Source organism: Molossus molossus, unplaced genomic scaffold (genome assembly GCF_014108415.1).
Source record: "Molossus molossus isolate mMolMol1 unplaced genomic scaffold, mMolMol1.p scaffold_m16_p_4, whole genome shotgun sequence".
In the NCBI taxonomy this organism is placed as follows: Eukaryota; Metazoa; Chordata; class Mammalia; order Chiroptera; family Molossidae; genus Molossus; species Molossus molossus.
Genome location: NW_023425377.1, coordinates 66,401,363 through 66,428,930, shown reverse-complemented (window position 1 = coordinate 66,428,930; position 27,568 = coordinate 66,401,363). Strand labels below are relative to the sequence as shown.

The 27,568-nt window shown below is 52.7% G+C and overlaps 1 protein-coding gene and 1 pseudogene across 2 annotated transcripts in view; one reads left to right on the top strand and one right to left on the bottom strand.

Moving 5' to 3' along the window:
• Nucleotides 1-27,568, top strand: part of CRTC1 (CREB regulated transcription coactivator 1) — a 69,542-nt gene that overhangs the window by 31,509 nt on the left and 10,465 nt on the right. The window contains exons 2-10 of one of the 2 annotated variants that reach the window (XM_036239818.1): nucleotides 10,708-10,824; nucleotides 12,061-12,108; nucleotides 13,523-13,660; nucleotides 14,653-14,714; nucleotides 17,087-17,181; nucleotides 19,102-19,187; nucleotides 22,150-22,190; nucleotides 22,638-22,858; nucleotides 27,276-27,409. In XM_036239818.1, coding sequence (XP_036095711.1) covers nucleotides 10,708-10,824; nucleotides 12,061-12,108; nucleotides 13,523-13,660; nucleotides 14,653-14,714; nucleotides 17,087-17,181; nucleotides 19,102-19,187; nucleotides 22,150-22,190; nucleotides 22,638-22,858; nucleotides 27,276-27,409 — 942 coding nt within the window. The remainder of the gene's footprint in view (nucleotides 1-10,707; nucleotides 10,825-12,060; nucleotides 12,109-13,522; nucleotides 13,661-14,652; nucleotides 14,715-17,086; nucleotides 17,182-19,101; nucleotides 19,188-22,149; nucleotides 22,191-22,637; nucleotides 22,859-27,275; nucleotides 27,410-27,568) is intronic. The other variant, XM_036239819.1, reaches the window with a different exon arrangement.
• LOC118616413 lies at nucleotides 215-1,618 on the bottom strand (annotated as a pseudogene).

Genomic DNA, 27,568 nt, shown 5'->3' with positions numbered 1-27,568 from the left:
CAGCGGTTGGAGCGTCGGCCTGCGGTACAGAGAAAGAAAGTAAAAAGAACTCACAGAATGGGAGAAAATATTTGCAAACCATATAGCTGATAATAGGCTTCTAGGGCGGTTTTTCCCAGATGGATGAGTTCATGTTGTTGGAGGACTAACCAATGGGCCAATTGTTCTGGCATGTAGATTCTGTGGTCTAGGAGTATCCACCATCATTCCTTCATTATATTTCCTCCCTCCTGTTGTGCCCATTCTTCTTCCTGGGCCATGTGCAGTCCCAGGAGGAGAACCTGACACTGCCCCCACAGCTCTGAGAGCAGTCACCCCAAGATTCCCAAGGACCCCAGCCACCAGCCTGTGGGATCTTAAAGTCTTGGAGCTGGTCCACATGGAAGCAGCGGCCACCCGTGCAGGCCTGTGAGGGCCCATACGAGGTGCCGTCGGCCCACGATGAATGCCTGGTCTGGCACATGGCATGACCATTGGGATGCTCAGAGCACCAGAGGACAGCACAGGGTGGCGGCAGCTGCGGGCAGTGGTGTGAGTGGGGCCCGAAGGTCACCTGGCACTGGCAGTCTGCCTCATAGTCTTTGCCAGGGAATGTCACAGGCATGTGCAGAGAAGCCTCTGGCTTGTACCAGGGCTCCTCGGGATCCACGCGAGAGGCGCTCCCAGGCCCGTTCAGACTGACACAGGCTTTGAGTTGTCATGGAGCATGTTGAAGACGTGGCCCAGTTCATGAGCAGCTAGGTCACACACAGTGCCCACGTCAGCCACGCCCAGGGTGTCACAGGTAGAGACCCCACACAGATCCTGTAAACAGCAGTGACTTGGGTCTGAGTCCTTAGGGGTGTTCAATCCTCACTGCCAGGCACAGAAGCTATGCAGGGTCTAGGCGGCCCTGGGTCCCACCTGGGGCCCTTCCTCCTCTGGCCCTAGAACCACTAGCTGAGTCACCACCAAGCTGACAGGGTTACAGATGCTCGGATACTTAAAGTCCTTGGCTGCAGCCGCAATGACTGTGAGCAGGTAGTGCTTCAGCCCTGCGCCGTGAAATGCTGCCATCTTGTCATCTGCCACCACCAGGGTCTACTTGGAAGCAAAGCGCTTGGCTCTTGGGGGCTGGGCCTGGGGTTCCCAGAAGGAGTCTTATTGCTGCACATGGGGCTCTGGCCACTGGTGGGACTCTTCTAGCATAGGATGTGAGCCCCAGGCCCCTCTGCAGAGTTAGGGGTGCCTCCCTCCAGGGACCCGATGTGGAGTTCAGTCCCCTGATACTGCAGAACCCCTAACAGGCCTCCCTTGTCCCAGTGCAGAGATGCCACCAACTCTGGATCTCTGTCGATGGTGCCAGTGAGGTAGGTGCTCTGCTTCGCCCCACCCAGCAGCTCAGGCGCCTGGCCAAGGTACTGCACTGTCAGCCCCTCGACCCGCACACCCAGGTCTTGCTCCAGCTCTAGCAGCAGTGTCTCCCCAAAGGCGGGCAAACAGTACCACAACCTAGCAGGCATGCCCAAACCAGGTAGGAAGCTGCCGTTGAATTTCTTGGGAAACGTGATTTCCTCCTCCTGGGTAGGGGGCTGGCCATCTGGGCTGAGGGCAGGAGGGAGGCCAGCAGCAGCAGGAGCAGCTGGCTGTGGGGAGCCCAACCCCATCTGCTGCTCCCCACTGTGACCTTCCCTGGGCTCCCCATGGTCAGCTGCCTGTCCAGCTCCTCCTGGGCTGAAGCTGGGAGGGACTGAGGCCATCTAGGCACTGCGTCCTTCACACGTTGGCTTTGTGGAAAGCTCCTCCCTGCAGCCTGGGGCTTGGACTAGCACCAGGGTCAGAGGCAGAGTTTCAGAGGGGCTGGAGACCTTCAGACTAGATGGAGAAAACTTGCTCCTTAGCTTGGGAGAGGTCCCTAGTGGCCCAACTCATGCAAACCCTCCTCTTCTGTGTCTTTGTCTCTCACTGCCTCTGTCTCCCGCAGCTTCTCTGGCCTCCCTCTGTCCGCCCCAGAATCTGGCTTCGCCTCTATGCCTTTGTCTGTCTCTCTCCTGCCCTCTCCCGTGTCTCTGTGTCTGTGGGTCTCCTTGAGGGTTCCTCATCAGGTAAGGCCTCTTGTTCCCAGGCTTCTACGTCTAGATGTCCAGCTGGCGCCTGGGTCTGGAGCCACTTTCTGGCTTCTGTGACAATCCGCCAGTGTTCTTTTATGTTGAATAGGATGAGTAAGAGTTGTTTACAGTTGACCCAGGTGGGGCGATGAGTCTGGAAGACTGATCCCCCCTGACCCTTGACTCCCGAAGCAGTTGCATCGCCGCTGAGGGTTTTGGTCCCTGGGTCGCTGACCTGAGACATCTTCCCACTGGCTCTGGCAATTCTGGCTCCAACAATGCATTGGTCGGTTGTAGGGGTGAGACAGATGGAAGTCGGCTATCGGACAGATGAGGTTCCCCATCCTTAGACAGTGGGGCATATGGCGGTGGCAGTGGAGGGGCCTTACACGGTTTCTGACTAGTAACACAGAATCGGACCCAAGGAGGCCTGATTTGGGCTATTTCCAACCACCAGTCTATGTAGGGAAATTGGTCCAGATGGCCGGAATCTCCGGTGACTACCCTATACACGGCCTGGACCAAGCGTGCCTTCAATGGGCTATTCTAATTCACAGAGGGTGTGCAATTTTCCGGGGATCAATCTGAGAACCCCTTGTTAAAATTCTATATCGTACATTCCAGAACAGTGGGTTTAGAACTTCCCCCCATAATAATATCAAAGATGGTTAAGCAAGCCTCCCAGTGAACGGTATCGCGAGACAAACAGGAGGGAACTGAGTGATAGAGGGGACTTAGGCACCTCTTCGAATTGGCAGGTCAGTATAAGCCCCTGATTCGGACCGGGTTTGCTGGTGGAGACAATGTTTGCAAGAACTTGATACCACCCTTAGCACTATGAAGTAACCATGGATGCGCAGGTTGGGACTTACGCAGGTTCTGTAATAGGCTTTGTGGAGCACGGTCACTCACTCACACAGAACTTAAACTTTCCACCCAGGAATTCCCTATCCTTAGTGTGGCATCTGTGCCACCTGGGAGGTGATCAAGTTCCCCTTCCACCTTAAAGGCCGGGCTGAACTCAGTCATGGATCCCCGGAGACACTTACTGATCTGATGTCCTGGCAGGCTTTTCTATCTTCCCCAGAGTCCGTTTGAGCGCAGCGGTGGCCGACTAGTCAGGCCCGGCAAGGATCAGGGTCCAGTGAAATCATCGGTGATGCACATTCTTTTTCATTGCCCAAAATTAGTGGCTCCTTCCCGCCGGCTCCCACAATAATGGTTCAAGGGTCCAGCACAGCTGTTGGCTTCCCAGCCAATGTACCAAAATGTAGCAGAAATTTGGTCAGCGGGAAGAGACATATTGCATGCACTTGGAGGATTAGAAAATGACTGTTTGTTTATTTATTTTTTTATCCTCACCCGAGGACATTTTTCCACTTTTTGTTCAGACAGAGTGGGAGGGAGAGAGAGGGAGGGAGGGAGGGAGGGAGAGAGAGAGAGAGAGAGAGAGAGAGGGAGGGAGAGAAACATCGATGTGAAAGGGACACATTGAGTGGCTGCCACCCACATGACCCAACCAGGGCCGGGGACAACTGCAACCAAGGTACGTGCCCTTAGTGGGAACCGAACCCGGGTCTCTCTGGACCATAGGCCAACGTTCTAACCGCTGAGCCAAACCGGCCAGGGTGAAAATGACTGTTTAATGTGCACCTGTGCTGGTCAAGTGGCTCACCTCCAAAGGCTGAGTCCCGAGCCGGGTTCCAGCCACTTTTTTTTATACATGATAAGCTTTGGGGTATTTGGGGAGTTTCTAGTTCCATTGTAGTTTAGGTGAGGGGATTACAAAAGCCAGGGGTGGGGTCTCTTCACTGCCTAAGGGGGTGGTCTGCAAAAGGTTTGCCTTCACAGTTCCATCTATATGAAAGGAGCACAACAGGCAAATCCATAGAGACAGAAAGTAGTGGTTATCGGGGGAGGGGTGTTTGGAATGCCTGTTAATGGGGATGAGGTTTCCCTTTGGGTTGACATAAATGTTCTGGAACTAGAAAGAGGTGATGGTCGCACAACATTGTGACAGTACTAGATACCATTAAATTATACATGTTAAAATGGTTTGTTTTACATTATGGGAATTTTGTTTTGATGAAAAAAGTTTAAAAAGTTTAAAACTAAACTACAGAACAAACATCCTTCAGAACTGCTGAAACCCAGCTGAATGGAAGTCCTACAACTATGAAATTAAAGAAGAAGCCACATCAAGACTGGTAGGAGAGGCAAAAGCACAGTCGGATGGTCCCACACCCACGTTTGGTGGATAAAAATCAGGAGGGATACCTCAGCTGTGAAGGCTGCCAGCTCAGGATTCCAGTGCCAGGAAGAGAATCCCCCATTACTTCTGGCTGTAAAAACCAGCAGGAACTGAGGCTGAGGTAGGCTGATGCTGCTGGAGCCCCAGGCAGCCCCTCTTAAAGGGCCCACGCATGGACTTACTTGGACCCACTCCTTCTGAGTTCCAGCGAGGAGGGGAGGCAGCTTGAAGGCACCAGAAACATACTGGGAAGAACTGAGTTGTTTGGCATTGGGGCGAGGACTGTAGAGGCAGCTTTTTCTGGCACAAAGGTGCTGGCGGAGGCTGTCGTTCCTTTGATGAGCCCTTCCCCCACAGGACAGGCAAAGGCTGCCATATCTGGGACTCCAGCAATCTGGCTCATGCTCTTTGCCCCGCACTGGTGATCCCTGAGGCCCAGCCCCACCAACTTTCAGGCCCACCCAAGCTCTTTTCCAATGGCTTTACCATAGGATTGGCCTATTTTGGCTCCTGCTTCAGATTTTCCTAAATTCTCTCAGATAAGCAGCATCTGGCAGCAGCAAGCCCCATACCTCTTGCTAAGTGGCTCCAGGCCTGGCACTAGAAGCAGCCAGCCTTGGTTCACAGCGTGGCTTCGCCTGGGCACCTCAAAACCTAGTACAAGGAGCAGCCATCAGCAGATCGCTTTGTGGGTTATGCCTGGTGGCCCCGGGGTAGAACATAGGCAGGGGCTGACCTTTCCCCAGAGCCAGCACACCCAGTGGACAGCTTCAGACCATATCGAAGCACCACCACCCAACCACCTCAAGTGACACACTCAAGGAATGGACTCAGTACCAGAGCCCTGCTGAAGTAAGTCTTGCTCTTTGTGCTGAGCCCCTGCACAGCTGATCATCCAAGGTAGTCAGAGGTCGGTGATTAGTGGGCACAGCTAGTCCTTGCAGCTGATCAGCCTGAATAAAATCCTCCCATTGGCATGGCAACAGCAATCAAGACTCAATTACAACAGAAGGGTGTAAAGTCTGCACAAGGGGTGCACCTCGAGGGCTCAGGGAGGATGATCAGGGAGGCTGTTCCACTGGACTCTACAGGACACCTACTACAAGAGGCCACCTTAGGAAACCTAGGAGACATAGCAACCCTACCTAATACATAGAAACAAACACAGGGAAGCAGACAAAATGAGGAGACAAAGAAACATGTCCCAAATGAAAGAACAGAACAAAACTCTAGGAAAAAATAAAATAAAATGGAGATAAGCAATCTAACAGATGCAGACTTTAAAACACTGGTTATAAGGATGCTCAATGAACTTAGCAAAAGTTTCAAGGAACTTTGTGAGGACCTCAAGAGCATAATAAAGGACCAATCAGAAATGAAAGATGCACTAACTGAATAATTTACAGGGAGTCATTAGTAGAATAGATGAAGCCAAGAAGCAAACTATCGATTTGGAATATAAGGAAGCTAAAAACACCCAATCAGAACAGCAAAAAGAAAAACGAATCCAAAAAAGGATAGTATAAGGACCCTGTGGGACAACTTCAAGCATACCAACATTCAGATCATGGGAGTGCCAGAAGGAGAAGAGAGAGGGCAAGAAATTGAAAACCTATTTGAAAAAATAATGACAGAAAACTTTCCTAACTTGATGAGGAAACAGACATACATGTCCAGGTAGCACAGAGAGTCCCAAACAAGATGAACCCAAAGAGGTCCACATCATCAAAATGCAAAAGGTTAAAGAGAGTATGTTAAAAGCAGCAAGAGAAAAGCAGTTCGTCACCTACAATGGAGCTCACATAAGGCTGTTAACTGATTTCTCAAAAGAAACTGTAGGCCAGGAGGGAGTGGCAAGAAATATTTAAAGTGATGGAAAGCAAGAACCTACAACCAAGATTCCTCAGTCTTGCAAAGCTATCATTTAGAATCAATGGCCATATAAAGTGTTTCCCAGACAAGAAAAAGCTAAAGGAGTTTATCACCACCAAACCAGTATTGTATGAAATGTTGATGGGTCTTCTTGAAGAAGATAAAAAAAATATGAACAATAAAATGGCAATAAATACATATCTGTCAACAATGGAATTTACAAACGAAATGAGCAATCAGAACAGAAACAGACTCATAGATACAGAGATCTTTTTATTGGTTGCCAGATGGGAGGGGTTTGGGTAAAAATGGTGGGATTAGGAAGTACAAATTGGTTGTTAGACTGATGAACCTCAAAGGGAAGGGGAGAGGTGGGGCGGAAAGAGAGAAACCAAAGAATTTATATACATATATGCATAACCAATAGACACAGACAATAATGTAGGGAAAGCGAGAGGGGGGTGGAATTGGGGAGGAGGAGGTCAAGGGGGGAAAAAAGAGGGATATCTGTAATACATTCAACAATAAAGATAAATTTAAAAGAGAGAGAGAGAAAAGCACTGGCTGGGTGGGTTGGTTGGAGCATTGTCCTGTACATCAAAAGGTTGCGGGTTCAGTTCCAGGTCAGGGCACATACCTAGGTTGTGGGTTCGATCCCTAGTCAGGGCATGTATGGGAGGCAGCTGATTGATGTTTCTTTTTTACATCGATGTTTCTCTAAAATCAATAGAAATATATTCTTAGATGAGGATTAGAGAAAAAAGAAAAAGAAAAGAAAAGCTGTCTCGGGCCTTCCTTGTTGGGCACCTGTAGGTACAGCCATCTTCCCCAGAGCCCAGGTTTCCAATCCTTTCCAGAGTGGGTAAGGAGAGGCATGGGGAGAGACAGCATGACCATGGACACATGACATCAGTGGTCACTGCTGTCTCTTGCAGCCACAGGATGGAGGCTGGGGAGTCCCAAGTCAGAGCTGGTGAACCTCCGTTCTCCTCTCCCTGGAATGACTTAAGCCTCCATGGCCTCAGTGAGTTGTTCACAGCCATACACATGTAACCTCAACTGAGCAGTGTAAGGGGAGGGCCCAGTGTGAGGGATGGAGCCCAGGAGGGGCTGTCTGCCCTCCTCGAACTTACCACCTGCTGCCCAAGCTGAAACTGGGAAGGAACCTGGAGGGATGCAGCCAGTTAAACTGGATGGCCCTGGCCAGTTTGGCTCAGCAGTTAGAGCGTCGGCCTGTGGACCAGAGAAGCCCAGGTTCAGTTCCTGCTAAGGGCACGTACCTCGGTTGCAGTTTGTCCCCAGCCCCGGTTGGGGTCATGTGGGTGGCAGCCACTTGATATGTGTCTCTCACATCGATGTTTCTCTCTCTCTTTCTTCCTCCTTTGCTCCCTCCTGCTCTATCTGAAAATAAATGCAAAAATGTCCTCGGGTGAGGATAAAAAATAATAATAAACTGGATGAACATGACTGTCAGAGAATGGTGGCCCTGCAAAATGTATTAGGGGCTCCCTGCATGTGCCCTCATGGCTGCTAAAACATTTGGAGAACCTGGTGCAGCCCTGGTCTCTTCCTCTCAGGGACACCTCCAAAGGCGGCTTAGGCCAGGGTATGCAAATCTCCCTGGGTCCCAGTCAGGGCTTTTGGTCCCAGAAGCATCTTGTGCTGGAACTGGCATGGAGACAGTTTGCTCTTTGCTTCCCTCTTGTGGGTGGTTTTCAGATTGGGTTCCAGACGGGTACATGCTGCCTCTACACACGGACAGCAATCTGTTCTTTCTTGGGCCTCAGTTCTTCAAGGTTGGGTGTAAGGGTCCCATGTGGGCACAGAAGAAACAGGTCCTGCCTGGGATCCTGAGCGCGTCCAACTTTTGTTCCTGTGCTTACATGTCATTTGTTTCACTCGATTTTCATGTGTGCTGAGCTCTTCCTTTACGCCAGGGTCTTTTTTTTTTTTTTTATCATCCTCATCCGAGGACATTTTTCCATTTTTTGTTCAGGTAGAGGGGAGGGGGAGAGAGAGAGAGAGAGAAACATTGACGTGAAAGGGACACATCGAGTGGTTGCCACCCGCACGACCAACCAGGGCCGGGGACAAACTGCAACCAAGGCACGCGCCCTTAGCAGGAACCGAACCCGGGTCTATTAGGACCGCAGGCCGACGTTCTAACCGCTGAGCCAAACCAGCCAGGGCTACGCCAGGGTCTTTATAGGGCTAACAATCTGATGGGAGGAGACACACCTCTGTCAGGTAGTTTTGGACAGTGAGCTGTGGAGGAGGTGACCCTGTCGGGGTGAGGCGCTCAGTGTCGGGCTAGCCTATTGGAAAGAGCCTCCTGGAGGACACAGCACCGCAAAGGCCTCACAGCAGCAGCTATTTAGTTGGTGGAGCCTGGTGGTCTGGGAGAGCAAAGGGCCAGACCGAAACCTTTGTGGTGAGAGGAGGAAACAGTCCCGCTCAGAGCACATGACTTCTCCCTGGCCCAACCTGGCTTTGCAGGACAGAACTCAGCCTTCAGCACACTGGCTCCCCTTAATCTCATTAGAAGCCCACCACTTGCCATGGAAATTGCTGATGGGCCTGATCAAGGTTCTCTTGTCTAGAGGGTGAAGCCTGGGAGGGGCTGCCAGGTGGGGGTGTCACCGCATCCTATTGACAGTGGAGGGATCTGGGAGGGCTGAGGACTGGGGAGTGCCCTAGGAAAGTGGCTGCATCGATCACACCACATCTTCCTAGGGCCACTGGCTTCTCCCTATTCCCTGCCCTGTGGTCCCCACTTTACTCAGCCCTGTGGATGCTGCCAGAATGGGTGGGGTGTGCCCAGCAGGGACGTGGGCACTGACAGAAGCTGGGGATGTGCACTTTGCTGGGCGACACCACCCCTGTGGGGTCCTCTCAGAAGATGGGATTGAAGGAGGCTGAAGGGCTCTCTACAGGGGAATAGGTGTTGGGCGAGGGTGAGGGAGAAGGACATCATGTACATTGGGGCTAGGGCACAAGATGTGTTGTGGGGAGTAAGGGGCCCTGCTTGGTAACAAGGGGGCCCAGGGCTGAGTGAGGAAACTGGTGGGGGAAACTGAGGGCAAGAAGAGGGCTGCGGCCTTCTGGGCCACATGATTCTTGAGAGGTGAAAACAGGGAAGGCTTCTGCCACATGGCTCAAACACAAGGAGTGCATGGAGTGGGTCTTGGGTCTGAGGTTACCTGTGCCCAGGCATGGGTGGGGCCCCTGGCCTGTGTTGTTCCTCATAACTGTGGGGAGGGACACAATGGGGTGTTCATGTTGGAGATAGACCCTGGGGTGGGCTCCACAGACTTGAAAACCACCTGGGAAGGAACAGAGCAAGGTCAGCTTCTCTCCTGGCTTCACACAGCTTGCAGGAAACAGTTGTTTACCTGGGTTAAGTGCTCTACTGGGTGGGTAGGTAGCCTGTTCCGGGCTTTACTTTTCCTCCAGTATCAAAGGCCCCCCAGGAAGCTGGACTGTTGCTGGGGAGTGGGTGGTGTGGGCAGCCAGCTGGTGGAGGTTCCAGGAGCTATTTGTGCGGGACCTCAAGTGGCCTTGTGTACACAGAATCGACCCTAGTAACCACCCCAGCAGGTAAAGTGACACCACACCTTTCTGCATGCTCGGCCACTGCCCCTTGTTCATGCCTCCCACAGCAGTGTGATGGGCTATAGGTGGTGCTGCCCAGGTCAGGGCATCTGCTATTGTTTCCAGAAAGTGATTGAGAGAGAAGGGGCAGATGCCAGGTCACATTCGAGACAGCTGTTGCTTGTCAGGGAGTCTCAGGCTCCTGGTTCTGAGATGGGATGAGTCCCCAGTTGAGTGATGGACGAAGGACTGCAAAAATTCCACTAGCCCAGATAAGAGCCAGTCACCGGGCCCAGCTCTGGTGGGGCACAGGGACAGGCAGAAGGAGGTTGAGGCAGGACCTTTAAACTCAGGCAGGTTCTGGCAGACAAGCTAGTCCTGTGTGCTGCCAGAAGGATCCACATCCTGCACTTTGAAAGCCACTGCTATACTTCTGAGCTGGCCCCCCTGATTTAGACCATTGGAAAGAAGATTTCTCTTTTGTCCCTCTGGGCGTCATTTTGCAGCCTCTGGCCTGCACCCGGTAACAAAGCCTTTGGCTACAATGAAAAATGGCTCCCCCGGGTGGGTGAGGGGCCTCCTCCTCCGGCTGTAGGCTCTAGACCCACTTTATACTCTCACTCATTCACAAACCTGCCGATTCAGCCAGCAAAGAAGGCTCTCCCAAGTTCACAAAGTCCTAGGGAGCACCTCCTGGGGCACCTTGGGTTTCTGATTCTGCCATTTTGGGTGGAGAGATACCTGGCTCCTTTGAGAATTTGAGTCATGGGGTCCTATACCTTCTGTGACTGGTGCCACTGACCCCACCACTTGGATCCTTTCCAGGCCCTTGGGGGTGGTGCTCTGCAGGGTGTGCTGGGGATGGACCCCCAGCCCTCACTGCAACTGCTGGTTTCTCTCTTGCAGCTCCAGCTCCAGAAGTCCCAGTACCTGCAGCTGGGCCCAAACCGTGGTCAGTACTACGGTGGGTCCCTGCCCAATGTGAATCAGATCGGGAGCGGCACTGTGGATTTGCCCTTCCAGGTGAGCACCCCACCCCACCCCCTTCCCACACTGCCTCCCTGGGGAAGCTTGTCCTGGCCTTCCTCATGGGGCAAATCCCACTCTGGGCAAGTGTGTGTGTGTGTGTGTGATGGCTGCTTTGGACAGCCAGAGTCAGCAGACAGTTGCTGCAGCCCTCCCGCACCACACCCACCTACTCCTTTACTGTCCCTGGGATGCCTGGCCAGGCCTTGCCCAGATCCACCCCCCCTACCCCCCCCCCCCCCCCCGTCAGTCTCCTGTTAGCATCAGCAGACCCTGCAGTGAGGCCTCAGTCTGGCCTCCAGCATTTCAGCAGCCACTACACCTGTTGGCCGTCTGTGCAGCAGCGGGAACCGCTTAGGGCCTCTGGGGCTTGGCTCCATCAGCCTCACTAATCCTCAAGCCCAGCCATTCTCAGAAGGAGGCCCTGAGGCCTGACCCCACTTGTCTGCAAACGTTTCTTGGCAAAGACCCACACAGCATGGCTCCCGCAGGCCACAGGGCTACCATGCACATCCTTATCATAAATAGCAAGAGATAAGACACCACCTGGGCGCAGTGCCAGCCTCTTCCCTAGAGTCATACCTGACCCTTGTCTACAGGTGGAAGTGGAGGCAAGGGGACCAGGGAGCCAGGGCTGAGAGCTGGGCCACTCATTGCATGGTGTCTACTCTGCAGGGACAGATCCACGGACTATCACGCTTTTGTCCTGTTGATGAGACAGGGCCCCCAAAACAGCCACATCTGTCCACATGCTGATAGGCCAGGTAGAACCCAGGCTGGTCCCTCAGGGAGTTTAGCTTCCACCCTAGTAACCCCCCAGCTCCTACTCTTCCCACAATAGTACCACTGGGATGTAGCAGGCCACTAGTCAGGGTCACCCAGGCTGGCTCAGGGTCTGCCCATCTTTACTCTGGGCCTCCAGGGCATGGCCCTCCTTGGACAGCTTCCTCATTAGAACAGATAGATGCATAGGGCTGTCCGGCTGACCAAAAACTGACTTCTTTGTCAGGGCACTTCTGAGTTGGAGTTCTCCCCCTTTCCTTCCTGGCTTTCCCCTTCCTCTGTTTTCCTGTCCCTTCCTCCCAGGAGGAGAGCATCTCTCTGGGCACCCTGAGCTTGCCCTGCCTGGGTCAGTATGGCACCCCTAGGGCTGAGGGTGCAGGGACCTCTTGGGGTCCCAGGGGACCAGGTGAGGCTAGAGCATCTCAGAGTCTCGGTTCTTTGCATTTCCAGCCCAGCGGATTTCTGGGGGATACCCTGGCAGCAGCTCCTGTCTCTCTGGTAAATGAGCCCCTGGGCTGAGGCTGTTGATGTCCCCAGCGTGGCTGCCCTCCTGGCCTGGCGGGAGGTGTCCTGACAAACGGAAACTGATCTACTCTGCACTCCTGTGTCTGGGGAAGTGTGCGTGGTCACGTGGAGACCCCACCCAAGAATTTGAGCATGCGCACCAATGCTACACGGTTGTTCCCATGACACATGCACACGCGTGTGCACAGATCCTAGACTTGGCCTGGTGAGCTGGGCTGGGGCCAGGCCGAGCTTCTCTCTGCCTCTGGTTCTGCTTCAGCCACCTCAGTTTTCTCTCCTCTCCCCAAGCATCTCTGAGAGGAGATGAGCAGCCCCTGCCCTCTGGTATCCCTGCTGGGCGATGAGGTCCCCTCCCTCTCTTAGTCACAGCCATTTCCCAAGCTGGCAGGATCTGTGCTGGGTCAGAGAGGGACACAGGGGTCCTGGACACTGGGAGAGCAATCAGCCCTGAATGCTAAATGCGGTATTGGTTACATGGGCAATATAGCAGGATTCCATTCACTTTTTGCCCCACTTCCCAAAGAAGACAGGAGGGCCCGAGGACCAGATGACCAGAGAGGGGGACAGGCTGTATCCAGAGCTGGCTTAAGTTGCCAGTTTTACCACAGTTAGATGTCAAGAGCCCCACAGTGACAGGGATGGCAGAGAGCAGTCTTCTGGGGACCCCAGGGACATGGAGCTGGGAGTGTGAGCAGAGCCTGGCTGAGGACCTCATGCCAGCTCCAGGTGTTGGAAGCCCTATCCTGCCAAGCCATGGGCCAGGGCCCTAGAAAATGCCTACACTTGGTTCATGGTGTTGCTGGGATATGGTGGGAGAGGTCATTGGGGGCTGAGTATCAGTTGAGACTGACCCCAGGCTCAACAAGGAGCCTCCAGGGAGCCAGCACTTGGCCAGATGGGCCCCTTGACATCCTCGGCTAGAAGCCTTGGGCTGTCTCTTGGCAGCCCCTCCAGGGATGATGTAGGTGGGAAGAGGAGGCCAGCCAGGTCCCAGAGAGAAGGTGGAGGCCTTTCTGCACCCAGTGAGGCTGAGGGTGGGGGTAGGAGTGGGGGCAGGAGAGTGCTCAGACCTTATATATTCCTGGTACCCAGGCCAGCACTGTCCCTGAGCTTGTGCTGCTCTGCCTGGCCTGTGCATGCTGGCCACACTGCACGTCTGCTGCCGAGGCGCCCAGGGTCCCCAGCTCATTCCCAACCCCGAAGTGCTAGGAGGCTGGGAGCTTGTCAGAGGAAGAAACTGGTCTGAGTTGCCTCATGGTGGCCAAGGTTGTCTCGGGAGTGGGAGGGCCTAAGATCAGATCCTGGGGGCAGGCCACAGCTGATAACTGTTTTGGGTTTCTCTCATTTTTTTTCCCCCATCTCCTTCTCTCCCCCTCCCTCCCCCCAGACACCCTTCCAGTCCTCAGGCCTGGACACCAGCCGGACTAGCCGGCACCATGGGCTGGTGGACAGAGTGTACCGGGAGCGCGGCCGGCTTGGCTCCCCACACCGCCGGCCTCTGTCGGTGGACAAACATGGACGGCAGATATCCTTTTCCCAGAGTACTTAGGCAGGGGGGTGGGGCCCTGTTGGTGACTGCAGGACTCTGAGTTCCTCTAACTAATGGAACTACCATCTCTGGGGATGGATCAGGGCTGTCCCAGTGGACTTCCCAGAGGAGACAGTGAGGCAAACTGAAGAACCTTTGGCTAAGTGGGGACTGAGGGACACAGGGAACAGGGATACAGATGTGGCCTCTAGAGCATGCAGCCTGAGGTGAGAGTTGGGGAAGGTGATGCTGAATTACATTGCACTTGGATGCCCAGCTGGGCAGTGGGGCCCTGAAAGGCTATGACCACACATCATGGTCATGGTGAACCCCTCTCAGGGCCACATGGAAGATACACCAGCCAAGGCAGTGGGACTGAGGGGGTCCAAGCCAGACCCAGACAGATCCGAGGGAGACTTCATCTGAATACACAAAACTCCCGTCAGCACTTCAGCCAAGCAGAGAGATCGTCAGGAGTCCCCCCTAACTCGGCCACCCCTTGGTGCTCAGCCAGCCAGCCCCCTCCCCCACCCCCCGAGTGCTGCTCTGGGACCCCCTGCTTCCTAGAACAGAGAAGACTGTTCTTTCCTGGTTCTCATTTCCGTGGCTGGGGGAGCCCGACCAGCTGGGCCCCAGACGGGCCCCAGACCGAACCCTCAGGCCCCGGGATCCACCCATCAGCCCAGAATTAAGAGTCATGACCTGGGTCATCTGAACTAGACTCCCTGCCGCCCCCATAGGCCCCAGTTTTACAGCTGAGGCCTCTCTTGGAAGGGGTGCAGCCCGCACGTGTGCTTGCAGGGGGTGAGTGCTGAGTGCTAGGTGAATGGGGCCGCCCCAGGGAAACTGACAGCCAGGAAGGAAAGCCCCCTCCCTTTTCCTGCCCTGCAGTCCCAGCTGTTTGTAGGCTCCCAGTAGCCTGGCCACCAGGTTTTGGGGGCTAGGGTGGGGCCTGAGTTGACAGTGCTGTCCCCTTAACTCACACTCAAGCGGACAGCTGCCCCTATGGTACTGTTTACCTCTCGCCACCCTCGGACACCAGCTGGAGAAGGTCAGTGACCCAGAGCCAGCCCCCAGCCCTCTTGTTGAAAACAACATCAACTTTTATCCTGGTTGTGCTTGGAAAATCTATGTAGTCACTTTAAAATGACAAAACTAAGAATCATCCAGGAGTTTCTAGAAATCAGCTCTATTTTTCTTTTTTAAGCAAAGTTATGATTATATTGGATATTCAGTGTTGTAGCTTGCTTTTTTTTTTCCCATTTAATATTGTTGTTTCCCACATTGCTAAATAATCATGAAAACATGATTATAACAGTATTATACACTTATTGCTAAAAGATTAGGAAAATAGCCCTGGCCGGTTTGGCTCAGCGGTTAGAGCGTCAGCCTGCGGTCCACAGAGACCCGGGTTCGGTTCCCGCTAAAGGCATGTACCTTGGCTGCAGTTTGTCCCCGGCCCTGGTTGGTTCGTGTGGGTGGCGGCCACTCGATGTGTCCCTTTCACGTCGATGTTTCTCTCTCTTCCTCTCTCTCCTTCCCACTCTAGGTACATTTATTTTCCATTTTTTACTCAGATAGAGGAGGAAAAAACACCCATAATGCCATCATTTAGAAAAGTCTAAAATAATAATAAATACCTACAATAATGCAGGTAATGGCTGCATACCTATGTGAATACACTTAATGCCACAGAAGTATACACTTAAAAATGGTTAAGGCACTGGCCAGGTAGCTCAGTTGGTTAGAGCATCATCTCAATATGCCAAGGTTGTGGGTTTGATCCCTAGTCAGGGCACATACAAGAATCAACTAGTGAATGCATGGATGGGTAGAACAGCAAATTGATGTTTTTCTCTTCTTCTCTCCCTTCCTCTCTCTAAAAATCAATAAATTAAAAAAAGTTAAACTATGAAAAAAAAAAATGGTTAAAATGATAAGTTTATTACCCATACTTTACCACACACAGAAAATGTGTGTTGTGTGTATGCAATTTTCGTAAAAAACCAAAAGTAAGCAAACTTAAAAAAATATATGTGGCCCTGGCTGGTTTGGTTCAGCAGTTGAAGCATTGGCCCACAGTCCAAAGGTTTGTGGGTTTTATTACCTGTCAAGGGCATGTACGTATCTGGGTCACAGGTTCGATCCCTGGCCCCAGTCAGGGTCATGTGGGAGGCAACCAATTGATGTGTCTCTCTCATATCAATGTTTCTCCCACTCTCTCTCCTTTCCTTCCACTATCTAAAAATATCTTGGGTGAGGATTAATCTAAGGGGGGGGATATATATATATATATATGAAAACACAATTTGTAATATATTTAATTTAATAACAATTAAATTCCCACCAAGCACTTATATATCAGTTCCTATTCGACCACCACACATATTAACAGATATAAAACATACAGAGCATTGTGAAATAGGTGGTATTATTATCCCCACTTCAGATAAGGAGCATAGAGAGGTCAGAACACTTGCTCAAAGACACAGTTGGTGAGGGTCGGGGGGCTAGGAACCTGACTGGTTCCTCACTGCTCAGCTGGCCCTGGAGTCAGAGACTGGCCTGATCCTTTGTAACCTGCCCTTCTCCCTTAACTAAGTTTCCTCCACGTCACTCTCGGTGTCTGGGGCATCCCCATTGGGTGCATGCAGCTCTTATTCTCATCCCTGAATTGCCAGCTGTGCTGATGGGCCTGTCGTTTGCATGTCCACCCAGCTACCCATGGGTGCCTATAGTGTCCTAGTCAGCTGAGGGCTATTCTGGAATCTCTCCCTCCAGGTACCTGTAGCTGGGGACAGATTGCTCCTGGCCCTAGGGCAGAGGGTGGAGCCCCTGGCAGCATTTGGGCTAATTAGAACAAGATCCCCCCCACATACATGCCATTCCCTCATACCATGCCCCACCCCCACTTCCCACCCTGGGGCTGCATTCTTTCTGGGGCTTTCTCTGAGCCTTATGTCACTGCCTTCTCTTCCTGCTTGTCACACCTGGTTTGTGGGGTTGTCCATTGGTGTTTGTTATCAAAGGGGACCCAGTGATAGGCTAGGGGCTTCTATCCACAAGGCTTGGCCACTGTGGAACCATTGGACTCCCTCTCCAGAAAGTTTCAGCAAGAAAGCTCTGTCCTTTCCCTTAAGCTGAGAAGTGCACAGGGTTGGGGGGTGAGGGGTGAAAGGGGCAGAGACAGATGGAGCAGGTTAGGAAGAGGGATATCTCTGCTGCAAACAAGCTTTGCAGACAAAACCCATGGTCACAGTCACGCCTGTGGTTCTTTTGAGAACAACAATCAGGTGCAACAGCCCAAAAATAAGACCCAAAATTTCTGCCCTGTCCCATCAGGCGTGTCCTGGATTAAGTGGGGCCAGGACTGTCCCTTCATCACCCTTGGGGCCCACGCTCACTGTCTCTCTCCTCTCCCAGGACCAATTCTGACTCTGCCCTGCACCAGAGCACAATGACGCCCACCCAGCCAGAGCCCTTTACGGGCGGGTCCCAGGACGCACACCAGAAAAGAGGTATGGGCCAGGTGCCTGGGCATCTTTTCTCAGGCAAGTTCAGTGGTAGCCCCTTTGCTCCCAGAGGTCATAGCTCATGGGTGGACAGACCTGCAGAGGAAAATTCAATGGGTGCTGTGGGACAAGGGGAGGGGCTCAGGGAAACTTCAGCGATGGCACTATTTGAGTGGGATTTAGAAGAGTGTGTAGGAGTTTTCTAGGCAGAGGAAACAGTACCTGTAAATACCCATTGCCTTCTATTCATGGGTTCTGCATGGCCACATAGGCTGGGGGCCTTGCCGGTTCTTTCAAGTGTAGGGGGCAGCAAAAGGGGCAGTTATCAGCTCATGACTGAGCAGGCCAGAGCTAGATATTCAACTTTAGGTATAGCTTGACCCAGGGCTTTACACTGGACCATATCCTGGCTGTGCCTCTCAGAACCCTTGTGGTCCACAGCCCCTGGGTCCATCTTGGCCTTGGTGGATGGGAAAGAGGCTGGTTCTTGCCCAGAGCCTCTTCTCTCACCCTGTGATGAGGCAGATCTGTGCCCAGGTCCCCAGCCTCTCCTTGGAGCCAGGCATAGGCAGCATCACTGGGACCCTCCAGGAGGGCACATGTCATCTTAAAAATCAGTGCAGCAGCATCCAGAGAGGGGAGTATGATGCTGTGAGGCCAGCCCCGGGAAAACCCATAGGGGCCTGTCTGCCTAAGACACTGAAACCAGAGAATTAATTAGGTACAGTTAAAGCCCAAATGCTCATTGCTGTTTGTTAGCAGTTCACTATGCAAGTGTGTAAACATCAGGGAGATTCTATTGACAGAAGGATTGTCCACCAGAACTTTACCCCTTAGGGGGTCTCTTTGCGCTCCATCTTCCTGGGACCCTAGCCCATCAGGCAGTAAAGGTGAGATTGCAGAAGGAACTGTCTTTGTAATAAAAGCCAGGATTCTAAATGTTCAGAGGTGTTGACACAGTGCCTGGCACTTCCCTCTTGTTTCCTATGTTGGAGCACAGTTCTGAGGTGGCCATCTCCCTGGTGGGTCTCCCAAGAAATGTGGGTTTCTGGGGTAGGTGGGACCCTGTGACTGGAAGAGACTTATAAACCCCTGAAAGCTCAGAGTCCAGTTGTCCTTGGGATGGGAGGAAGGGAGACATAACACCTGTCCCCATTTCTCTAGGAGGGTCCCAGACAGTGACAGGGGTCAGGGGCTAGCCTGGCTGCCCTCCCACCCCCAGCCTGGCCCCTCCAGGTTTTAAGGAGGAGGAGTTGACCCATCTGGCTCTGTTCATTATAGTTCTTTTGCCAATGAGAAACTGAATCTCCAAAAGGCATGAAGAAATTGGGTCTCATCAAGAAGATGTTTAATCTCACTGTTACTGAAAGGTCCAAGGAAAGGGGCCTTCAGGTGCACCTGGTTTCATGGCCTCAAATGATGCCCATCTGGTTTCTCAAACCTTCCCTCTCCTCCACTCTTCCCCTCCTCCCCTCCTCTAGGGCTAGTTGGCATTGCAACTAACTCATGGGGCCACAGCTACCATGGTGGATCCACCCAGCCCAGCTGACATTGAGCAATGTGACACTGTGATGATGGCCCAAGAGGGAGAGGCAGGTGGCCACTCAGAGGAGGTGGAAAGAAGTTCTCAGCTGTTCTCTGTAGCCCGAGGCCTTCGAGGCCAGAGTCAGTCCCATTGGAAGGCTGAACTGATAAATGTCCTTAGCTCTAGAGCTTAATTAAGTTCAGGTTCTCTGCCTTATTTTATTTTTATTTTATTTTGTTTTTTTGTTTGTTTGTTTTTTAATGAAACACATTTTGTACTTTAGTACAATTTCCAGAAGTCACTGTTGGGGCAGTTACACTGCTATCATGGTTGTGACTGTATGTCAGGGAAGTGCCCTCCGGGTACTGCCAGACTCATCTTTTCTTCACACCTCATTCCAGTCTTACTACTAACAGTCCCAGGAATGGAGGAGACCACGTCGGAGACGAACAAGAACCTTTCCAAACAGGCATGGGACACCAAGAAGGTAAGAGCCTATGGACTTTCAGAAGTGGTTTCTTTCTTGATCTAATTATGTTTTTTTTGTTTGTTAATCCTCACCTGAGGATATTCTGTCCATTGATTTCTTTTTTTTTTTAGAGAGTGGAAGGGAAGGAGGGAGGGTATGAGAGAAAGAGAGAAGCATCGATGTGAAAGAGAACATTGATTTGTTATCTCCTGCACACATCTGGAGCCAGGGATCAAACCTGCAACCCATATGTGCTCTTGACCAGGAAGTGAACCTTCAACCCTTCAGTGTGCAGGCCAGTGCTCTAACCACTGGGACACCAGCCAGCTTTGATCTTTTTTTTTTTTTTTTTTTTTTATCCTCACCCGAGGACATTTTTTTTTCATTTTTTGTTCAGATAGAGTGGGAGGGAGAGAGAGAGAGAGAAACATCGATGTGAAAGGGACACATTGAGTGGCTGCCTCCCACACGACCCAACCAGGGCCAGGGACAAACTGCAACCGAGGTACGTGCCCTTAGCGGGAACCGAACCCGGGTCTCTCTGGACCACAGGCCGATGCTCTAACCGCTGAGTCAAACTGGCCAGGGCTGATCTTTTTTTTTTTTTTCTTTGTTGATTTTAGAGAGAGAGGAAGAGAGAGATGGAAACATCAATGAGTGAGAACATCAACTGGCCGCCTCCTGCATGCCCCCCACTGGGAATTTGGCCCACAACCAGGGCATGTGCCCTGACCAGGAATCGAACTGGCAACCTCCTGGTGCATGGGTCGATGCTTAGCCATTGAGCTACACCGGCCGGGCTGATCTTTTTTTTTAATGGAAGTATCTTTTTTAAAAAAATGTTTTTATTGATTTTTTTTTTTTTTTTTTAGAGAGAAGAAGGGAGTGAGAGATAGAAACATCATTGTGAGAGAGATACATCGATCAACTGCCTCCTGCATGCAGTCCCCCACTGGGGATCGAGCCCGCAACCCGGGCATGTGTGCTGACCGGGAATCAAACTGGGACCTTTTGGTCCATGGGACAACACTCAGTCCACTAGCCACACTGGCTGGGCAGTATCTTTTTTTTTTTTTTCATTTTTTGTTTCTTTATTGATTTGAGAGAGAGAGGAAGGAAGCGAGAGATAGAAACATTGATGAGAGAGAACATTGATTGGCTGCCTCCTGCATGCCCCCCACTGAAGATTTGGCCCACAACCTGGGCACGTGCCCTGATCAGGAATTGAACTGGTGACTTAGTGCTTGGGTTAATGCTCAACTACTGAGCCACACCAGCCCGGCGTTTTGATCTTTTTTTAAACACCTTTTTTTAAGCACAGCTAGGCAAAGATAATGAAACAACACATTGAGGGAGCTTTATCCTCCCTTAAGTAAAACTCTCATTCAGATTTGACCACTCATGTCAGCCAATTTAACATGAATACAGGACTGTTACACTGGTGAAAACCATGTAAAGAGTTAAAACCCATGCGTGCTTCCATAGCACACACACTAAAATTGGTCAATGAGGGATTAGTATGGCCCCTGCACAAGGATGACACAAGTATATCGGGGTCTCTACCTGCACCTGAATGTGGTGCTGCCATAAAGAAAGAAAAGATGGCTAGTGCTGGGAAAGACCTAGACATCCTGGGAGTGACAAGAGGTTGGCAGAGCCCAGCATCCTGGAGAGACTCCATTTAACTACTGTGTGAAATATTGTGTGCCTCTGTGAGGATGTCAGTATAAGGATTTTATTGGATTTGTTTGGGGCAGGTTTGGGACGATGGGTGAATTCTTAATACTGTTTATGTGGAATGCTTTTGAAAATATTCTTTAGAAAATCACTGTCAAGGTGTTTTACAAAAATTCAGTAATAAAGCAGATGTTTACTCCCAGAATTAAGGAGCCCATGGCCAAGTAGAAACCCCTTCCACCCAATACCCTATAGAGGCTCAAGGCCTACTGGTCACATGCCCCCCTGAGGCGCCCTAGTCACTACCAGTCAGGCATTCCCCCATCACTGGCCTAGCCCTCCCTAGTGGGTCCACATTCTCGTCTGATAATCCCTACAGAACCTATCAGCAGGAGTGTTTACCTGAGGGTGTCAGAGGCAGACAGGAATTAGGGAATATGACACAGCGGAGCCCCTGTCAGCACACAGGCTTTGTCCTGTCATGTCTACCTCCATAGGAAGAGAGTTCCCTGCTTTGTCCTTAAATGAGAGTGTAGGAGCCTGGTCTGAAACCTGCAGATCTCTGGTGGTGATAGCATCTATAGCTCACAGAGGAAAAACCAGGGTTTTTAGTACTGATAGACTTTCCCTGGGATCCCTTTTCCCAGGCCAGCCTGCAGTGTGGCCAGAGTCCCAGTCCTCAGAGATGGTGTGCAGGGGTCCCTAGGGGAGTCACAGCTCGGCACCACGGGAAGGCCGGTCAGCTAGGGGCAGAGTGGCAGCCTCTTTGTGTTTGGACAACCAGTCCAAGCTGTCTCAGGCTTCCCCACGTGATGTCCTTTCTGGGGGTGGGCAGACAGATGCTGAGCAGAGGCCGTCTCTGCCCTGATGACCCCCAGTCCTCTTTGTCCTGATCCAGGAATATATGTGGGGCTAGCCTCAGGCACCCAGGTTTCCAGTGGGCATGCTACAAAGCTGGTGGCTGACAGCTGTGACACAGCCGTAAGGGGTTGGGATGTAAAGAGCAGGCAACATGATCCCCCAGGATACCATCTCTAACAAGGCATCACTGTCACCCCTGGACTGTCACATAGTAAAGCTGGGAGGGGCCATAGAGAGACCCTCTCCACTTAACTTTTGGTTTTGCCCCTGGGCATGTCTGGGCAGTCCCTCCCCACCCCCACAATCCCAAGGGGACACTCTTCATCTGTGGGACTCCCTGGAATCCCATAAACTTGCTTCTCTTTGAGTGTCACTCAGCCCTCTTTGGGAGATCAGTCATGCTACAAGGAAGCATCTCAGCCTCTGCTGTCTTCTCTTTCAGACAGGGTCCAGGCCCAAGTCCTGCGAGGTCCCCGGAATCAAGTAAGTCACAGTAGGATATGCCCTGCATGCCTATGGCCACCAAGGACTCCTCGGACACCCCAACCACCCCCCATTCTCAGCTGCTCACGAGGCTACAAGTCCAGACAAGGGGGATGCCGAGCCTCTGGCAGCCACCCAGCAAGGCTTGCCCTGGGGGATGTTCTCACCCCTTAGACACACTGTCTCTAGGCAGCAGGAGGACCCTCATCCCATCCCCTGTCCCTGCAGGGGTGGGCTGCTTCCTAAGGTCCCACTGGAGGTTTGGGCTGATGGTTGTTTCTCAAGCATGACAGCATTTGATCATAAGATGTCATTTTTACGCCTGCTAGGTTTTTTTGTTTTTGTTTTGCAAGCCCCCTCCCACTGCTGCCACAACTTCTGGGGGAGAACCGGCAGCCACAATCCAAGAGATCAACCCCACCCCCCCTATGTCTGGCCTTTCCCCAGCATCTTTCCATCTGCTGACCAGGAAAACACTACAGCCCTCATCCCTGCCACCCACAACACTGGGGGTTCCCTGCCTGACCTGACCAACATCCACTTCCCCTCCCCACTCCCAACCCCACTGGACCCTGAGGAGCCCACCTTCCCGGCACTCAGCAGTTCCAGCAGCACCGGCAACCTCACTGCCAACCTGACACATCTGGGCATCGGCGGCACTGGTCAGGGTAAGGCTGGGAGAGTGAGGATACTACCTTCACCAGCAGAACTCACTGTCTAGCAAGGATGTGTGTGTGTGTGTGTGTGTGTGTGTGTGTGTGTGTGGTGTGACTCAACAGGATCACTTCCAAAATGCTGGGCATAGGGTGGGAACAGAGCCCAGCATGGGGGCTTGGTGTTGCTAGGCTACCCCAATGGGAATGGTATTCAAACAGAGGACACAGCCTGGGCAAAGGTCCTGCATTGGGAAGGCTCATGGTGCTTCCAGGGATGGGACAGTAGTTCTGAGGAGCGCTGGGGACTTCAGAGAGTGGGATGAGCCAGGCTTTCTCTTCCTTCCCACCCCACAGCTGACTGTGGATGCTTGCTTGGGACACTTCAGCCTGACCCCCTTCCCAGGCTCCACACTCATTTCTCTCTGGCCATGTCTTCAGGGATGACCCTTGGGGCCCTTGCCCATCCCAGTATTCCTGGCATCTCCCCAACCCTGTTCCTCCTAGGGGCCTGTGGCACTATCCCCCTGTGGCACAGGCCAGGAACCTGGAGCTGTCCTCAATTCTTCTGTCCTCTTACCCACCCTGACCGATTGACATGTCCTGTTAGCCCCACCATCAGGACCCAGCTCAACTCAGACTCTCCTCACCCATCACAGCCTCCATCTGCTGCCAATCCCCTTCCCAATCCCAGCCTCTTCTCCACCCAGAACAGCTGTCAGCTCATGGCCTTCCTCTGCTCGGGATCTTGCATAGCCCCTCATTTCCCACCCCCCTACACCTCTTTTCTCCAGCTGATGAGCTCACCTTGGGGCCTTTGCACATGCTGTTCCTCCCCCATGGTCTTCCTTTGTCTCTAGGTGGCAGGGGCCCCTCACCTGCCCCATCTCTGCTCATACCTCCTCCCCTCAGCGAGGCCTCATGGCCTCTGCCCACACCCTCCACCCAGCCTCTTACACAGTCTTCCTTTTCTGTACTCACCCTTACTCCTTTGTTCTTGCCTGTCCCCTTGGCTGATCCTCGCTCTGCTGCAACCCCTGCAGCAAGTTGACTGTGGGGTGTATGGATTTACATTCAGAGAGGAGACAGGGTGCCTCTAGCAGCCTCGGTGGTGGGATGGGCAGGAGGGGCCAAGGGAGCCCCTCTGTGAGTCCATAGGTATCAGGAGTTGGTGGTCAGTGAGAGCACTACATCATGTTCTCTTCATCCTGCACAGGGGCCACAGAACGGCCAGCATTCTCCTGTTCATCACCCCGAGTGTGGTGGGCAACGCCATGCAGTTTTCTGAGATAATCACACATTCAAAGTCGTGTTTGCTGCAGGGAGAACAGGCTGTCAGAGGGGAGGCAGCACCTGGACCAAGGCAGGTTCCCCATCAGATACTCTGAAGAGTAATTTCTGGGAGAAATTGGTTGGCCTGGTTGCTGGGTTGATGTGAGGAGGGAAGGAGAGTCAGTCCTGGCTCTGGTGCTCACAGGGCCTGGGAACATGAGGTATGTTGAGGACAGTGCCATGTTCCTAGGTTTTTAGATGAGGGGATGGAGAACAAACAATGAAGAGAGGAATGGGACTCTGGCCTGATGATGTTGAGGTTGTGTTCTTTTTTCCACACTCCTGGCCCTATGCCCATCCACCCCCATCCTCTGCTTTCCCCAGTTGGTGCTGACACTGCTGTTTCTTGGCCCTGTTTTTCTTCATTTCTGTCTGTGGCCTCCAGAGCATCACCCCCTCCAGAGGGCCACCCCCTCCCCCCGAGGGTCCTTGGCAGTCCCCCAGCACCCTCTGGGAATTGTGCATTTCTGACCTGAGCAGAGTCTGAACAAGTACATGTGAAAGCTGTAGACCCTGAGTCGGAGGGCTAGTGGGAGGGGACTACAGGGGCAGGGGCAGACCCCTGCCACCTGGCTCCAGTATCTGCCAGTGATGTCTGACATGTGTTGGATTGTTTTTGAACCTACCACGCTAACGGCTTGCCTGGCAGGGGCTTTTCTTTCCTGGTGCATTTTAAATCAAGCCAAGCCTTGGCCTCTGGCACACATGGAGATTGCCCCCCCACCCCCACCCAGCTCACCCGCCAGTCAGAAGGAGGAAGAGGCCTTCCCATCAGGGGGAAAACACCAGCCCCTTTCATTCCCTTCCACATTTGCTGGGACCTGAGAGGACAACAGGCCTAGTAGCTCCTCCTTCCTGGCACCACTCTGTGCCTGGCCATCCCCATACTCAGGGCTTACGTGTCTTGGGACAGGTCCCTACTACCTGGCATATCCTCCCATGGCAGCTCTCCGTGCCTGCCCAGACTTCCCTTCCAGCTGGCCCCACTCCTTTTCCCAAAGGTGATCCAGTTTGCCAAAAGGAATTCAACAGTAAGGCATTCGTCCACCCTCCTGGCCCCCATGTGAGGCCAGGAGCTCACTCTGCAGTCTAGCAGAGGATTCAAAAACGCCTTTGTATTCAGGACAGATGTTAGAGGCTGGCAGCCCAAGTGCCAAATCCAGCTCAAGTGTATTTTGTCTGGCCCAGGACTGTGTGCGTGATACTTTGAACAGACACTTAAACATCAGGAGAGTGCGTGTAAAAATCTGGATTTCTAGCTTCTCTTGAATCAGAAAGACCTAGCAGTAGTGGGTCAAGATCCTATGCTTCAAGATGGGCCAGAGAGCTTCAATTTGCCATAGGCACACAAACCTCTTCCCCCTACACCCCCCTTGCCCCACTGCTCTTCTCACTCCTGGCATTTGACTCTGCTGCTTACTGAAGGCTAACATCTGCTCTCTGGATGTCATATGTTCCTCAGCCTGCTGGACCTACGAAGTGGTGGACGCTCAGAGAAGTTGAGATAACTGCCCAGGGTACCTATTCCGAATGCATTTTGAGCAGATGTCCTCTGGACTCTTGCCCAGGCCTCTTGACCCTGCCTCCCTTGACATTGCTGTGTCCATAGCAGCCTGATTCTTGGGTTCAATGCCTGTACAGAAATGGATCCCCAGGCCCTGCCTTGGGTGCAGTCATTGGCGCCAGGTGCCCCACAGTGCTCAGCCAAGAGAAGCCACCAGGGCATCCAAGGGGAAGTGCAGGTGTGACCTGGCTCACCTCACATGGATGACACAGCAAGCAGCTGCCCTGGGCAGAGAGAATGCTGCCCGTCATCTCCCTCAGTGCGCACTGGGTACATTCCTACTGGCCCATGAACCTGTCATCTGGGCCTGGCTTCCCTGGGTGAGTTAGGCACCTTCATTGGCCTTGACTCTTCAGAGCTTGCTTACAACTCATTAGGATTTCACAGTTAACTGGCAAGGGCAGCTGGTATCATCTCCATCTTGAGGACAAGGAAACAGAGTCTGGAGGGTCAGGCCAGGCCCCCAGGGCTACCCCTGGCATTAGGGGGTCTATTGCCTGCCTAGCACAGTGCTCCAGTATTACCCAACAGGTCCCAACTGCTGCCACACTGAATTTGACCTCACTCAGTTTCTTCATAACAGTTGTATTCAGGGATCGAATTGATGGGGGAGGGGGCCAAGAGGAGGGAAGGGGCAATGTAGAGACCCTGGCGGGAGCTCCATCAGGAATGTGGGTTTTGGAAGAAGATAAGGACTAACCGAGTTTCTAGCTTAGGCATCCCAGCAGGGCTGACGCTCCAGCATAGAAAATACACAGGTAGGGAAAGAAGGGTGTGGAAGTGAGATAGGAGGACGTTACATAGGTCCCGGCCTGAGGAGATCTAGCCAAAGGAGCAGTTACGGGAAGGGACATGTGCATCAAATGAGGGTGAGGAGGGCATGAATGTCAAGAGCAAACTACAGTGTCAGGTAGAACTGACTTTCTTGAAGCTAACCAAAACCCAAGCCAGTTTAGGGAAAAAAGGGGATTGATTGTCTCCCAAAAAGAGGAAGTGCCAGTGTAACTGCATCCAGGGCTCAGGTGCTGCCTCCCCCACCTCATTTTTCAGCTGATCCTTCCCCTTTCAGCCTCAGGATGCCCCGACACACGCATCCACACACACACACACACCCCACCACCACCACCACCACCCCACCTCCAGCCTCTTTTCTTGGAGTTCCATCAAAAGTCCCTGGTAAGGCTTTTATTGGACCAGCCTGGTCCCATGTCCATCTAGCGGCCAATCATATGGCAGTCCAGAGGCAGGAAGATGCTGCCTGGCAGGGCCTGCAGGACACACCCCTCCTGGAGGGGTGGCAGAATCAGTATGGAGGGTGTTGGTCATCAAGGGATTTTGAAAGGAATATAGAGACCACACGGAGCTGGTGTCCCCAAGGTCAGGGCACCATGATGTTGGAGGGGGACCCTGGGTTTGGCCATCAGGACATGCCCATTGGCTTCTATCTGAGCAATTGAGCTGTCCCCAACAGTGACCTGGGTGTGTGAGTAGCCCTTTAGAGGCTGAAGTCATGCCCCCACCCTCCCTTCCTTTCAGGGATGAGCACTCCAGGCTCCTCACCGCAGCACCATCCGGCCGGTGTCAGCCCACTGTCCCTGAGTTCTGAGGCACGGCGGCAGCAGGCCCAGCAGGTGTCACCCACCCTTTCCCCGCTGTCACCCATCACTCAGGTGCGAGGGCGCAGTGGGGTGGGGGTGCGGCCTAGCTCTGCCTTTCTGGGAGGCCTCCTGCTCCTTCCAGGGGTGGCCATAGAAACAGCTCAGCATTTTTGGCTTTTTTGTCAGCTTTTCAGGTTCATAGGAAATGCATTAATCGGTGGCCTGGAGTCC